Below are 14,604 nucleotides of genomic sequence, written 5' to 3' on the forward strand. Positions count from 1 at the left end.
TTTGTCCTTGAGGCATTCCTGGTTGATATTTAGAAATACTTCTTAATAGTGTAGGTTAAGCATCAGAACGAAATAAATTATTTGAAATTTTGTGAAATTTTGTCATTTTTACGAGAAAGGAATACAAACTCATTTTTCTCCGTTTTGTGCATTATTACTTGTGTGTTTTTCCTCTTCTTAATAAGGTATACTTTTATGGCTTTGTTAGACCTGCTAAATTTTTTTCTTTTCTTTTACTGCTGTCTTGGATTTGTTTTTAACCTTTCACATCATCAAAATAAGGGTAAAACATGATGATGTGAAAGAATTCTCATCAGGATACAATACATTTCTTGAACATGTATTGGTTGAAAATATATGCTCTTCAGGATTGGTAAGAAATTTGATCAAGAAAGAGTAATTTAGCAGGTATTCCCGTCTGGAATAATAGTCGCCGGATACTGCTGCATTTTAGTTATCTGCTCCACAGAATTCTGTTTATTTTCCAAGTTAAAAGTTTTATCAACAATAATTATGTTTCATATCTTATATTTTCTAAGGTTAATGCATTTTATATATTAAAATAAAATAAATATAAAAACTAAGCTCCAACAGTACAGATTGTATAATAGTAAGCTTTTTTGAACTAATCAACATTTTTACAAGTTATTTTAAGTATCTGAGATCATTTCCATCAAGCAAAAGCATATATTCTTTACAATACATCAAATAATCTGTTTTTTTTTAATTCCCTTGTGAATAAATTAATTTTAGAAACTAATTTAGAATTTTAGAAATTAATTTAGAACTTATTGTTTGGTCTAACTAGGAAAAAATTCAGTGTTTAGGAAGTAAAAAATAAAGGTATCTTTTAAAAAGAAGCTTTTCTAATGAAGTAAATGTATATGTGTATTTATATATTACAATGAAAAGAAAGTTCTGACTTTTATTTTAAGCTCATTTACATTCATTTTTTGACACCCAGAAAGTTCTCCTAATTATTTTTGGCAAATTTTATGAAAAAAATAATCTTACACATTTTAATTAGTTCAAATAAAAAGCAACCTAACTGGCTCACTTTTGCCTTTCAAAAGGCTAAATTAAAAGTTTTCATGCAGCTATCTCCTTTTCAACAGAAATAATAGAATTTATCGTCCATTACTAGCTTTTCCTTCATGTAGTAGATTCGAAAAATGCCTGCTTATAGTTAAAAAATCTTTTTTCTTCATTAGATGCCATTGTTATTAAATGGAGCAGCTTTTGCCTTATAAAATCCTGAATTAAAGCTCCAGCCATTGTTTCTAAGGTGTAAAGTTCTCTCAAAAGGCTGAAAGTTTTTGAAAATGTCCCAATTTTATATTCATATGCTGCTGCTGTTTACTTTTTTAGATTACTACAAGGGAAGACATAAATTCAAAGCAGGTTGCTCCAGTAAAAGCAGACCTGGAATCAGAATCTTTCCGACCAAACCTAAGTGAACCTAGTGAACTCTTGCTGCCAGATCAAATTGAAAAGGTACAACATACCCACATAGATACATATCTGAATATGTGCCTGTGAGAGTAAACAATCTCTTTTCAGTTTTGAAAATGGAAGCAGCAGGGTTACCATTACTATTGTCCCTCTTCCACGAAGAAAAAATAGACAAAATGTAGCAACTGGTGTAATAGAAGGTACTTGGAGATTTAGGTAAGCAGACACTAAAATAAAATGCTGTAACAATTTAGATGAGTGACTTTTTAGCCAGTATTTGAATTTTCATTGTGTTTTGTGTGGATTATCTCATTTCATTGTGACAGTGTCTCTAGGACTTGGATATTCATGTTGCACACGTTTTCCAAATGAAGAAACCTGGGGATAGAAGGGTTAAGTAACTTGTCCAAGATCACACAGCTATAAAGTGTTAAAGCTTGATTTATAACTCTGATAGTCTGACACCAGAGGCCATTATATGAGAAGTATTTTAATAAGCAAGGGTAACGCCCATCAATTAGAGACTGAGACTACAAACAGGTACAAAGATATGATCCCTGTTTCTCATCTCTGTTCTAATGTGTATTTTGTTCAGCATGATTCTTTCCTTTTCTCTGGACAGTATTTCATGCTGAGAAATAAATAAGTACTTTTTCAATTATCTTTGAGACAGCTAAATAATTTCAACTGTTATTAGCTTTTTGTAACCTACATTTTATAAGTACCATTAATTCCAACTGGTATTCATACCTACATATAGATAATAAGCTATCAAGTAAATATTAGCATTTTGTTTTTCAAAGCTTACCAAGCATCTTCCACCAAGAACAATTGGCTATCCGTGGAGTCTTGTTTATGGTACTGGGAAGCATGGCACAAGCTTGAAGACCCTTTATCGAACAATGACAGGTTTGGACACCCCGGTGCTGATGGTTATTAAAGATAGTGATGGCCAGGTATGAAAAATTAACTAGATATACTCAACTCTTTAAGAGATTAGCATGACAATAACTTGTAAATAAAATCATTTTCTTAGTATATTGTATTGTGTTTGACAGTTATTGAGTATTCTTAACATGCAAGGCATTATTAAGTGCTACAGAGGATAGATATGAGCATCAATAGAATTCTTGCCCTTAAGAAAGTTATAGTCTGGTAGAAAAGAAGATTTAAGTACATCAATATCTTTGGTGCTCAACAGCACCAAATATGCTAATATTGCTATATTAGCTAAGTGTTTTAAGAGCCCAGAAAAAGTTTAGAGTAAGTGTTGCTCATATTTATTTAGGTAAGAATGAGCTTCATGGAAACTGACAGTCTTAAAACATGGGTAAAGGTTAGAAAGTTCAAAAGCACAGAAAAGAAAGAGAAGTATTTGCTTGTACTATAAATGGTAGGTTCAGGTTAGTTAATAGGTTTGAGAGTAATTAGACAGTGAAACTGCAATATTAAAAAAAAGAAAAAATACTCCACTACTGCTGATACCTTTAGCAAACTTATTATGTGCCAGGCACTGGGCTAATCACTTTATATACATAATTTAATTTAATCATCAAAGCCCTATGAGATATTGTTATCCCTGTGTCTTAAAGGTGAGTTAACTATTACTTAAATGAGGTGCATTAGCTTGCCAAGGTTTTATATCCAATAAAAGGCATATACAGCAATGAAAATTAACAAACTATTGCCAAATGTTAGCATGGATAAGTCTCACAAGCAAAATACTGAGCTAAAACCTAGACACTACAGAGTGTCTTCTTTATGATTCCATTTATAAAAAATTCAGAAATGACCAAAATGAATCTGGTGGTATGTCAGACTAGTGGCTTTTGTGGCGGGGGTGTGGGGAGTAGAGGTAATGATACAGAGGAGGTAAAAGGAAAACTTCTGGCGTTCTAGTAATGTTCAATTTCTTGGTTGGGGAAAAGGTTGAATTGGCCTTTGTGAATTCCAAATTGTGCTGTACATTTATATGTTCTGTATTTATTAAATAACCTTTCATTAAGAAAGTCCACTTTTAAACTTAAGCAGGGTATAAAAATTTTTAATTTTGAGTAGATAATATTATACCAGATTTCTATTGTTTTGCATTTTACTTAAATTTATATGATGGGATAATGCCCAGTTGAACAAATTAGTAGTCATGTCATTGACCTTAACCTCTTTTTATTTTTAGGTTTTTGGTGCACTGGCATCTGAGCCATTTAAAGTGAGTGATGGCTTTTATGGTACTGGAGAGACCTTTCTTTTTACCTTCTGTCCAGAATTTGAGGTAAAGATATCAATATTCTGATTATAAAGAGATGGCAGAATGAAAAGAATATACTTTGGTGTTACTTGCATTTGATTCCTATCCTTGCTTTACTAATTGATAACTTAGCCTTTCTTTGACCATTTTGAGGTCCTATTTCTATAGATAGAATAGGGATCATAAAAGACAACAGTCTTGTTCAAAGTCAAATGAAATGTTGTACATACAACATGTAACATTGACATTGTGTCAGATGCACGTAAGTGACTCAGTAGGGAGTAAACATCATTATCACTACTCTGTTTATAAATTGTCATCATGAAATTCTAGAAACATTGAATGACTAAATAAGTTCAGTGATGGATGACTTGAAAATTTGCAAAATAAATTATTTGGATTACCATATTTCTTTATCCTGTCTGATAGTCTTATCTGTGGCTTGACGACTTAAATGGTGTACATTCTAATACTAATGAGGCCTAAGATTTAAAGATATAAATGAATTTCATTGATGCTCACTCTGCTTAAAACATTGAACACAATACCAGCATCTCAGCCACAGTGAAATACAGCATGTCATATTAAATTTTCCCTAAGAGATAAAATTATATCTTAATTTTGAGAAAAGGAATCAATAGAGTTAGTTTAGTTAAGTGAGTAGGTAGGTATAAATAAATAACTTTAGCAACAATTTTTATATGAACAAAACAGGAAGAATTTGATAATAAGGTAAGGTACAAGCTCTCTTACCCGATTTGTGATTATTGACTGCCTTACCTGATTAACCACAGACAGGGTTTCATCATCACCTCCATAAAACGTACTGACTGATGACTGTAGTTGACTGAAAATTTGTGGACTGTTTTCCAGGCACCTGTGCATATCAGTGCCTACCAATTGTTAAAAATTTTGTAAGCTTCAGTTATGTTTTTTCTCAAACTTTTTAATGCTATTTCTATTTGATACTATAATCTGTAATTAAGTAAATGTTACGAAACTATAAAAATATTACTGTTAAAAGAAAGTATTTTAATAAAAACTATAATGAATATTCTGGTAAAACTTGATAAATGAGAGTTGCTAGAAATTTCCATTTATTAGGTGTGGATAAACCACATATAAAAGATTAGAAAAAATATTTAAGAATATTAACAGCTTGAAGGTTTTGCCATCATATTTATCCAGTGTCTTTAAGTTCTTACTACTATTTAAAGAATTTGAAACTGAAAATCATAATTACATATGTATTGTGGGCATGGTTATTTAAGAATGATGATTGATCAGCAAATCCATACCCAAAGAAAAGAACTTAGCCGTTTTTTATAATGTTATCAACTTTATATGTTTACCATTAAAATAAAGGCTAATGGCATTTTATTTTAGCCAATTCCCTGATATCTTTAACTTTTTACATTTACCAAACAACAGTTGGCAAAGAGAAGTATGTATAAAGAGATAATAAAATTTGAGGAATTAGAATTGATTTGAGGTAGATTGTGTGCTTTCGATTAGTCATACACTGAAACCTAAAGCACCAGACCCTTTTGTTGGCAGCTTTATTTTTTGCTGTTGTTGCTATTCCTTTTACAGTCTAGGCTCCATGAACCATTTTGGGTTTCTAAAAGCTGATGCTGTAATGTCACTGTTTTCATCCGCGTATGTATGTGTATGCCTCTGTCTACCAAAATAATAGACATTTCCTTTTTTTCATTTATGTAGGTCTTTAAGTGGACAGGAGATAATATGTTTTTTATCAAAGGAGACATGGATTCACTAGCTTTTGGTGGTGGTGGGTAAGTCACCATGAGATTTTTTTTAAAAATACTTTTATTGAGAAATCTTCATACACAAACAGTCCATCCACAGTATACAGTCAGTGGCTCACAATGTCATCACATAATTGTGTATTCATCACCATAATCATTTTTTGAACACTTCCATCACTCCGGAAAAAGAAAAACTCATGCATCCCATATCGCCTAATCCTCCCTTTGACCACTAGTATTTCAATATACCCAATTTTTTTTACCCCATATCTCCCCCTATTATTTATTTATTTTACCTTATATTTTTTTGCTCATTGTCCATACCCTGGAAAAAGACACATCAGACACAAGGTTTTCACAATCACACAGTCACATTGTAAAAGCTATATAGTTAAACAGTCGTCTTCAAGAAACAAAGCTACCAGAGTACAGTTTAACAGTTTCAGGTACTTCCCTCTAACCAGTCCAGTGCACCATAAATGAAAAAAGGAATATCTATACAATGCATAAGAATAACCCCCAGGATAAACTCTCGCTTCTCTTTGAAATCTCTCAGCCATTGAAACTTTATTTTGTCTCATTTCTCTCTTCCCCCTTTTGGTCAAGAAGGCTTTGTGAGTCCCATAGTGCTGGGTGTTGGCTCATCCCAGGAGTCCTCTCGCAAATTGCCAGGGAAGGTAACACCCCTGGGAGTCAGGCCCTTCATGGGGGGAGGGCAGCGAATTGACCTGCTAAGATAGCTCAGAGAAAAAGAGGCCACATCTGAGCAGAAAAAGGGGTTCTCTGGGGGTGGCTATCAGGCATAATTTTAAGTAGGCTTAGCTTCTCCTTTGCAGAAATAAGTTTCATAGAGTTAAATACCAAGATTGAGGGCTTAGCCTGTTGAATTACTGTCAGATTTTTAAAGAAGCTTAACTCCACTTGGATTTTTAATAATCTGTTATCTTTGGATACAAAGTTTCCAACATTGGAATCTTAATTTCTATGTAATAAGACACAGAAAATATATTTGCAAGAAGATATTAAAATATAATATTTGAAACTATTGGTAGAATATTTGTTTCTGCATTTTAAAATATATCAAACTGACAACATTTTTATTAAAATCCACCTTTTCTTTACATTACAGTCACTCCTCAAAAAGGAATATATGAATACCTTTTTAGCTCTTAAATTTCCAAATAACCACAATGGTATAGTTATTTCTCCCAGTGTACAGAAAAGGCCTAATTTAATGTCATTCTAACCTGGAGACTATTTGGAATGAAATTTTAGAAAGTAATAGAAATTTGTTTTCCTGTAATAAATTTTAGTAACACTCAAGTTTTCATGTTGTTGTTGTTGTTGTTTGTTTGTTTGTTTTTTTAACAGTATGAGTCATTTGGTGTCTTGTTTCCCAGCTGCTAAAACAAACACTCTATAATGGGTTTGGCTTAAACAACAGGAATTTATTGGCTCATGGTTTTGAGGTTAGAAGTCCAAAATTGACAAGTCGGCAAGGCAATGCTTTTTCTTTTTTTTTTCCCCCCCCCAAAGTCTGAGGCAAAGTCTGGCTGCCTGTGATCCTTGAATCCTTGGCTTCTCTGTCAAGTGACAGTGCACTTTGTGGCATCTTCTCCTTGCCCTTCTACGTTCCATTGACTTCCAGCTTCTGCTTTCACATGGCTTTCTCTTTCTCTATCTGAATTTCATTCTGTTTAATGAAGAGCTCCAATGATCTGGATTAAAGCCCAGCCCAATTCAGTTGGCGACCCCTTAACTAAAAAAAACATCTTCAGAAGGTCTTGTTTAGAATTATCCATACCATAGGAATGGCTTAAGATTTAGAACATGTTTTCTTGGGGGGTACATAATCCAGTCTGCCACATTTAGTAATTTGATTTGATTCTTTTTAATACAACCGGCTCTATGAGAAACTTTTATATATTCTTTATCGCAACCTCATTTATACTTTATAGTATTTGGAAGTGACTTGCTTTTCTACATCCTTCCCTGAACTTCTCAAACAGTACTCTACAAGCATTGACTCCTTTACTTCAGGATCAGATAAAGAGCATGCTAAATAATTCTCAGACTTGCAAAAGTTTTAAATCATATTATTTATATCCCACAGTTAAGGATATATAATAATAATTCAGTCAGGCCTCCCGTTCTCTTTAGCCTTCAAAAATATTCATCAACCCCAGTGATTTTTTACTACTTTTCCTATACATAGCTTTCTGGAAGACACGGTTTCAATGTTGAAAAATAACCATGGTTATTTTAGTCTTCCTTGAAGGACATAACCAAGTTATTAAAAACAGGATAGTTTAGTTCAATTCAGCATATAATGTGTGTATGGGCCAATTATTTTTTTGGTCATTCACCCCCAAATAGTAGTCTTATATATGATTGAGTTATTTCTCCAGGAATGCCTCACGAACAAGGAGTTTGTAATTTCAGGCTGTTAAGGATGCCTTGAATCTATGAAAAAAGCACACACAATGTCTTGAGATATCTGCTGAAACTAGATTTTCCAATCTAAACTGACCATTGGGTCATTTTTGAGAACAAATCATGACAAGTTTCTAGTCTTTGAGGAGAGAATTAATACTCAGAAAAGCAGAATTTCCAAAGATATCCAAACCATGGCATAATAGATTGAATGCAGACTTTGGAATCAGAGAAACCTAATTCAGATTCCAGCCACAAACAAATACTACATGTGGGACCTTGAGTAAACTCCTTAACATGCCTAACTTTCCTTAGCTGTAAATTGGAGATTAAACCTACCTTTACAGGGAGGTTGTGAGTAATCAAATGAGAAAAACTATGTACAAATTTTAATACAGTACCAGCCATGTACTACATACTCAAGAAATGAGAGCCGGCCACCATTACTCATTTCCTTCTATCCATATCTTTTCTCTTCTGGTACGTGGAAGGAATTCTGCCTGCAATGTCATTGTATCACCTGAGTTACATGACATTAGGATTCAGAAGACTATTTTTATTTCCTTGACTTTCTTATTCTTTCAGTTTTCTGTTCTCAGAAAGTAATATGAATAGTCCTTAAAAACTATATCATATAAAAATATGCTTTCTGGGTGTTTTACCAAGAATACATCTATAACCCTTGAATACATTTTAGTGAAATTTTGAAACACTGAGGAAAGCCGTGGACCCTAACTCCCTAAAATAAAAAAACAACCAAAGTTTGTCTATCATTTTATGGAGTTCACAAACTTTCTGAAAGTTTCCAATCAGGGATTTAGATTGCCTTCTAAGAAACCCATTCCTATTTGGTAATGAAGCTTGTGGCAGAATTAATTCCATTCATGAGAGAAGCTTGGGGTTAATTTTTTTTTAACTTTTTTTTTTTTTTTTTTTGTATAATATAATGTATGTACAAAGCAAAGAAAGAAAAAAAGCAAGTAGTTGCAGGGCAGATCCGGAGTTTGTCATGGGCTACCATACCATCATCTCAGGTTTTTCCTTCTAGCTGCTCCAGAACATAGGAGACTAGAAGAAATAAATATCTTTTATCATCACAATCGGCTCTTTTTCTTTTTTTGTGACAAATAACATCTATACAAAAAAGCAATAAGTTTCAAAGCACAGCACAACAATTAGTTGTAGAGCAGATTTCAGAGTTTGGTATGAGTTACAATTCCACAAATTTAGGTTTTTACTTCTAGCTGCTCTAAGATACTGGAGACTAAGAGAAATATCAATTTAATGATTCAGCAGTCATACTCATTTCTTAAACCCTACCTTTTCTGTATAACTCCACCATCACCTTTGATCTTTCTGCCCCACTCTTTAGGGGTATTTGGGCTATAGCCATTCATGTTGAAAGGGACTATCAGTAATATGGGGTAGGGAGATGGAGCTTGCTAATGTTCTGGAGAAGCTGAGCTCTCTAGGTTTCAGGGCTTAGCTGGTCCAGGGACCCATTTGGAGAGTGTAGGTTTCTCGAAAGTTACCCTAGTGCGTGGAACCTTTGTAGAATCTTATTATTGTTGAGGTGTTCTTTAGGATTGCCTAGAATGGTTTTGGTTAGGGTTTGGCAAGTTATGATAGGTAGCAATGTCTAACTGAAGTTTGTATAAGAGCAGCCTCCAGAGTAGCTTCTTGACTCTATTTGAACTCTCACAGCCACTGATACCGTATTTGTTACACTTCTTTTCCCCATTTTGTTAGGATGGAGTTGTTAATCCCACGGTGCCAGGGCTGGACTCATCCCTGGGAGTTATCTCCCACACTGCCAGGAAGACTTTCTCCCTTGGATGTCATGTCCCACTTGGAGGGAAGGGCAATGATTTCACTTACAGAGTTGGGCTTACAGTGAGGCCATGTCTGAGCAACAAAAGAGGTCTTCCAGAAGTAACTCTTAGGCATACTATAAGTAGGCTAAGCTTCTCTGCTACCTACATAAAGCTTCACAAGAGTAAGCCTCAATCAAGGGTTTGGCCTATTGATTTGGGTGTCCCTAGAGTTTGACACAGTATCTGGGTCAGATGATAAAGTTTAAAAGTTCCAATTTCTTCTCCCATCCCTCAAGGCACTTTGCCAATACTTGTTATCTGTTTAATATATTCTAGGATGTATCCAGTTGTTACATTAAGCTATATAGGATTAAGGGCAGTCATTCCTATTCTGGGCTCCCTGTGTTTCAGTTGTTCAAATGAGCTATCCAGACAGGTTGAGTTAGATTATGTGCTACAGAAAATTTAGGATCCGGACAAAATTAACCTTACTCCCTTTGGTCTCAAAGAATAGGTGCAGCTCTGAAATACAGACAATGTCTTTCTTACCCCTGTGTTCCGAATTACCTTAATCAGAACCTAATTGGCTTCATTCTTATCTCTAAATACGAGGTAATACATATATAGAACAGCCCCTCAAAATCCAGAAATAATAATTACCAGTCTGGACTAAATTTGTCTGCTGTAAGAGTTTACAGTCTAGGCCCCCATTTTCTTATAAGCATTTTCTAAAGTTGACCATACCATTGTTGTTCTTTTTTTTCTGGCTTATTTTGCCTCACCAAATGTCCCACACATTCATTCACATTGTTGCTTGTCTTACGACTTTGATCCTTTTTGTAGCAGCACAACTTTTGTTCATAGGTATACACCATCGTTCACCAGTCGACTTCTCAGTCAGTGCATCCTTCAGCCACCTGCATTCATTAGGCATCATGTATAATGCCCAGAGTCCACAGTCCATCAACACTCTTAATTTTAAATAATTTCATTGTCCCAAGAAAAAGATAACCAATAAACATACCCTCACCAAATAGAAATCTAACCTCCCCTTAAATCTTGTCCCTCCCCCTATTATTTAACTCTACTGTTGCTGTGTATTGCTGATATTTTTCTGTTAAACATAGCCCATAGCATGCAATAGCAGTTTTCCTCCTGTACCCTGGACTTAAGCACTCTTTGTACACAAATCATCCCTTTGAAGTAGTTCTTGCAAGAACTTATTTATATTTCTAGTGTTAATCAGTGGAACACATAGGTCTATACAATCCCTTTGAATCATATTCACCTTCAATATGGTAATATCACTTACAGCCCCACTAGAGAACTGCCTTCACTTCTATCTATTCCCTTACATTTGAGTTCACCTCATTAGCTAACTGTTCACCCATCTCTATTTTCTATATATCTCTAAGTCTCCTATATTCTGTATTATAAGCCTCTAATTTTACCTTTACCATGGTCATAAAAGTGGAATCATACAGTATCTATCTTTTTGTGTCTCTCTTATTTCACTCAGCATTATGTCCTCAAGGCTGTCCATGTTGTTGTGTGCTTCAGGACATCATTTTGTCTTACAGCTGCATAATATTCTATTGTATGTATATAACCACATTTTGGTTAATCCACTTGTCTATTGATGGGCATTTGGATTGTTTCCATCTTTTGGCGATTGTGAATAATGCTATTATGAACATCTGTGTGCAAATGTCTGTGTCACTGCTTTCAGCTCTTCTGGGTATCCAAGTAGTGCTGTTGCGGGGGGTGGGGGTCATAAGGCAACTCAATGTTTAGTTTCCTAAGGAACCACCAAACTGTCTTCCATAGCGGCTCTACCATTATACATTCCCACCAACAGTGCATAAGTGTCCCAATTTTTCCACATCCTTTCCAACATTTATAGTTTCCTGTTTGTTTAATAGCAACCATTCTTAGAGTTGTGGTGGTATCTCATTGAAGTCTTGATCTGCATTTCACTTATAGCTAATGAAAATGAGCATCTCTTCATATATTTTTGAGTCATCTCTGTTTGCTCTTTAGAAAAATACCTATTCATATCTTTAGCCCGTTTTATAATTGGGTTGTTTGTTCTTTTGTTGTTAAGTTGTTTGATTTCTTTATGTATACAGAATATCAAACCTTCGTCCAATGTGTGATTTCCTAATATTTTCTCCCATTGAGTTGACTGCCTCTTCACCTTTTTGGCAAAGTCTTTTGAGGTGCAGAGCATTTGATTTTGAGAAGTTCCCATTTATCTATTATTTCTTTTGATGCTTGTGCTTTGGGTGTAAAGTTTAGGAAGCTACCTCCTATTACTAGGTCTTGAAGATGTTTCCCTACATTTTCTTCTAGACGCTTTATGATACGAGTTCTTTTATTTATGTGTTTGATCCCCATTGAGTTCATTTTTGTATAGGGTATAAGGTAAGGGTCTTTTTTCATTCTTTTGGCTATTGATATGTAGTTCTCCCATGCCCGTTTATTGAAAAGACTGTTTTATCCCAACTCAGTAGATTTGGGGGCCTTGTCAAAATTCAGTTGACCATAGATTTGGTGGTCTTTTTCTGCACTTTCGATTCAATTCCTTTTATCCATACTTTTGTCTTTGTGCCAGTACCATGCTGTTTTGACCGATGTGACTTTATAATAAGTTTTAAAGTCAGGAGGTATTAATCGTTTTCGTTCTTTGTTTAAAGCGTCCTAAAATGCTTACCCTGGGAGGGTCTCTTTCCCTCCCAGGTGAATTTGGTAGCAAGCTTTTCCATGTCTTCAGAGTAGGTTATTGGAATTTTGATTGGTACTGCGTTGAATCTTGTAGATCAGTTTGGGTAGAATTGACATCTTTACTTTATTTAACTTTGCTATCCATAAGTAGGGAATGTCTTGCCACTTATTTAGATCTTTGATTTCTTTTAGCAGTGTTATGTAGTTTTCTGTGTACAAGTCCTTTACGTCCCTAGTTCAGTTCATTCCTAGGTACTTGATTCTTTTAGTTGCTATTTTGAATGGAGTATTTTCCCTTAACTGACTCCTCAGTTCAGTCATTACTTGTGTATAGAAATGTTACTGATTTTTGCACTTTAATTTTATATCCTGCCACTTTGCTGAATTTGTTTAATAGGTCAAGTAAATTTGTTGTAGACTTCCCAAGATTTTCCTAGTATAGCATCTCATCATCTGCAAATGATTAAAGTTTTACTTCTTCCTTCCCAAATTTTATTTCTTTGTCCTACCTGATTGCTCTACTAGAACTTCTAGTACAATGTTAAGTAACAGTGGTGACAGAGGGCATCCTTGTCTTGTTCCTGATCTTAGGGGAAACTTTCAGTCTCTCTCTCTCCATTGAGTATGATACTGGCTATCATTTTTTCATATATGCCCTTTATCATATTGAGGCAGTTACCTTTGATTCCTATCTTTTAGAGTGTTTTTAATCAGAGAAGAATGTTGAATTTTGTCAAATGCTTTCAGCATCAATTGAGATGATCATGTGGTTTTTCCCTTTTGATTTGTTGTGCTGTATTACATTAATTGATTTTCTTATGTTGAATCATCCTTGCATTCCTGGTATAAACCCCACTTGGTTGTGGGTATAATTCTTTTAATGTATAGTTGGATTCGATTTGCTAGTATTTTGTTGAGAATTTTTGCTTCTTTGTTCTTTATGGAGATTGGCCTGTAGTTTTCCTTTCTTATAGCATCTTTACCCGATTTTGGTATTAAAATGATATTAGCTTCATAAAATGAGTTAGGTAGAGTTCCTTTTCCCTCAGTTTTTTGGAAACTGTTGAACAGGATTGGTGTTAATTCTTTTTGGAATGTTTGATACAATTCCCCTGTGAAGCCATCTGGCCCTGGGCTTTTCTTTGTAGGAAAATTTTTGATGACTAATTGAATCTCTTTACTTGATTGGTTTGCTGAGGTCATCTATTTCTTTCTGAGTCTGTGTAGGTTGTTTGTGTGTTTCTAGGAATTTGTCCATTTCATATAAACAGTCTAGTTTGTTGGCATATAACTGTTCATAGAACTGTCTTATGATTTCTTTTATTTCTTCAGGGTCTATGGTAATGCAGCCCTTCTCATTTTTTATTTTATTTGCATTTTCTCTCTTTTTTCTTTGTTGATCTTGCTAGTGGTCCATCAATTTTATTGATTTTCTCAAAGAACCAACTTTTGGTTTTACTGATTCTTTCTTTTGTTCTTTTGTTCTCCCATTCATTTAACTCTGCTTTAATGTTTATATTTCTCTTTTTCTGTTTGCTTTGGGGTTAGTTTGCTATTCTTTCTCAAATTCCTCCAGGTAAGCAGTTAGGTCTTTGATTTTTTTCTCTTTCTTGTTTTTTAATATAGGCATTTTAGGGCAATGAATTTTCCTCTCAGCTTTTCCTTTGCTGTACCCCCTAAGTCTGATATGTTGTTTTCTCATTTTCATTCATATCCAACAGCTACTGATTTCTCTAGCAATTTCTTCTTTGATCCACTGGTTGTTTAAGAGTGCATTATTTAATCTCCATAAATTTGTGAAAGTTCTCGTTCTTTTGGTGGTTATTGATATCCAGCTTCATCCCATTGTGGTCAAAGAAAGTGCTTTGAATAATTTCACTGTTTTTAAAATTATAAAGACCTGTTCTGTACCCCAGCATATGATCTATCCTGGGGTTCCATGAACACTAGAGAAGAAGTATGTACTGGTGTTTGGGGTATAATGACCTATATATGTCTGTTAGGTCTAATTCATTTATCAAATAGTTTAACTTCTCTGTTTCCTTGTTGATCTTCTGCCTGTTCGTTCTATCTATAGAGAACAGTGTTATATTGAAGTCTCCTACTATTATTATTGAAACATCTATTTCTTCCTTCAATTTTTCCAGTGCTTGCCTCATGAACT

At 34.3% G+C, this 14,604-nt stretch overlaps 2 protein-coding genes across 11 annotated transcripts in view; one reads left to right on the forward strand and one right to left on the reverse strand.

Moving 5' to 3' along the window:
- The window catches only part of OXR1 (oxidation resistance 1), a 440,301-nt gene that overhangs the window by 422,859 nt on the left and 2,838 nt on the right, over positions 1-14,604 (forward strand). For all 10 annotated transcript variants that reach the window (XM_077167465.1, XM_077167468.1, XM_077167471.1 and 7 more), the window contains 4 exons: positions 1,369-1,494; positions 2,256-2,408; positions 3,629-3,724; positions 5,423-5,496. In XM_077167465.1, the coding sequence (XP_077023580.1) occupies positions 1,369-1,494; positions 2,256-2,408; positions 3,629-3,724; positions 5,423-5,496 (449 nt within the window). The remainder of the gene's footprint in view (positions 1-1,368; positions 1,495-2,255; positions 2,409-3,628; positions 3,725-5,422; positions 5,497-14,604) is intronic.
- Positions 4,487-14,604, reverse strand: part of ABRA (actin binding Rho activating protein) — a 74,818-nt gene continuing 64,700 nt past the window's right edge. The window contains exon 3 of the transcript XR_013178404.1: positions 4,487-4,593. The gene's annotated coding sequence lies outside the window, so the exon portion shown is untranslated. The remainder of the gene's footprint in view (positions 4,594-14,604) is intronic.

Source organism: Tamandua tetradactyla, chromosome 6 (assembly GCF_023851605.1).
Source record: "Tamandua tetradactyla isolate mTamTet1 chromosome 6, mTamTet1.pri, whole genome shotgun sequence".
Lineage (NCBI taxonomy): Eukaryota > Metazoa > Chordata > Mammalia > Pilosa > Myrmecophagidae > Tamandua > Tamandua tetradactyla.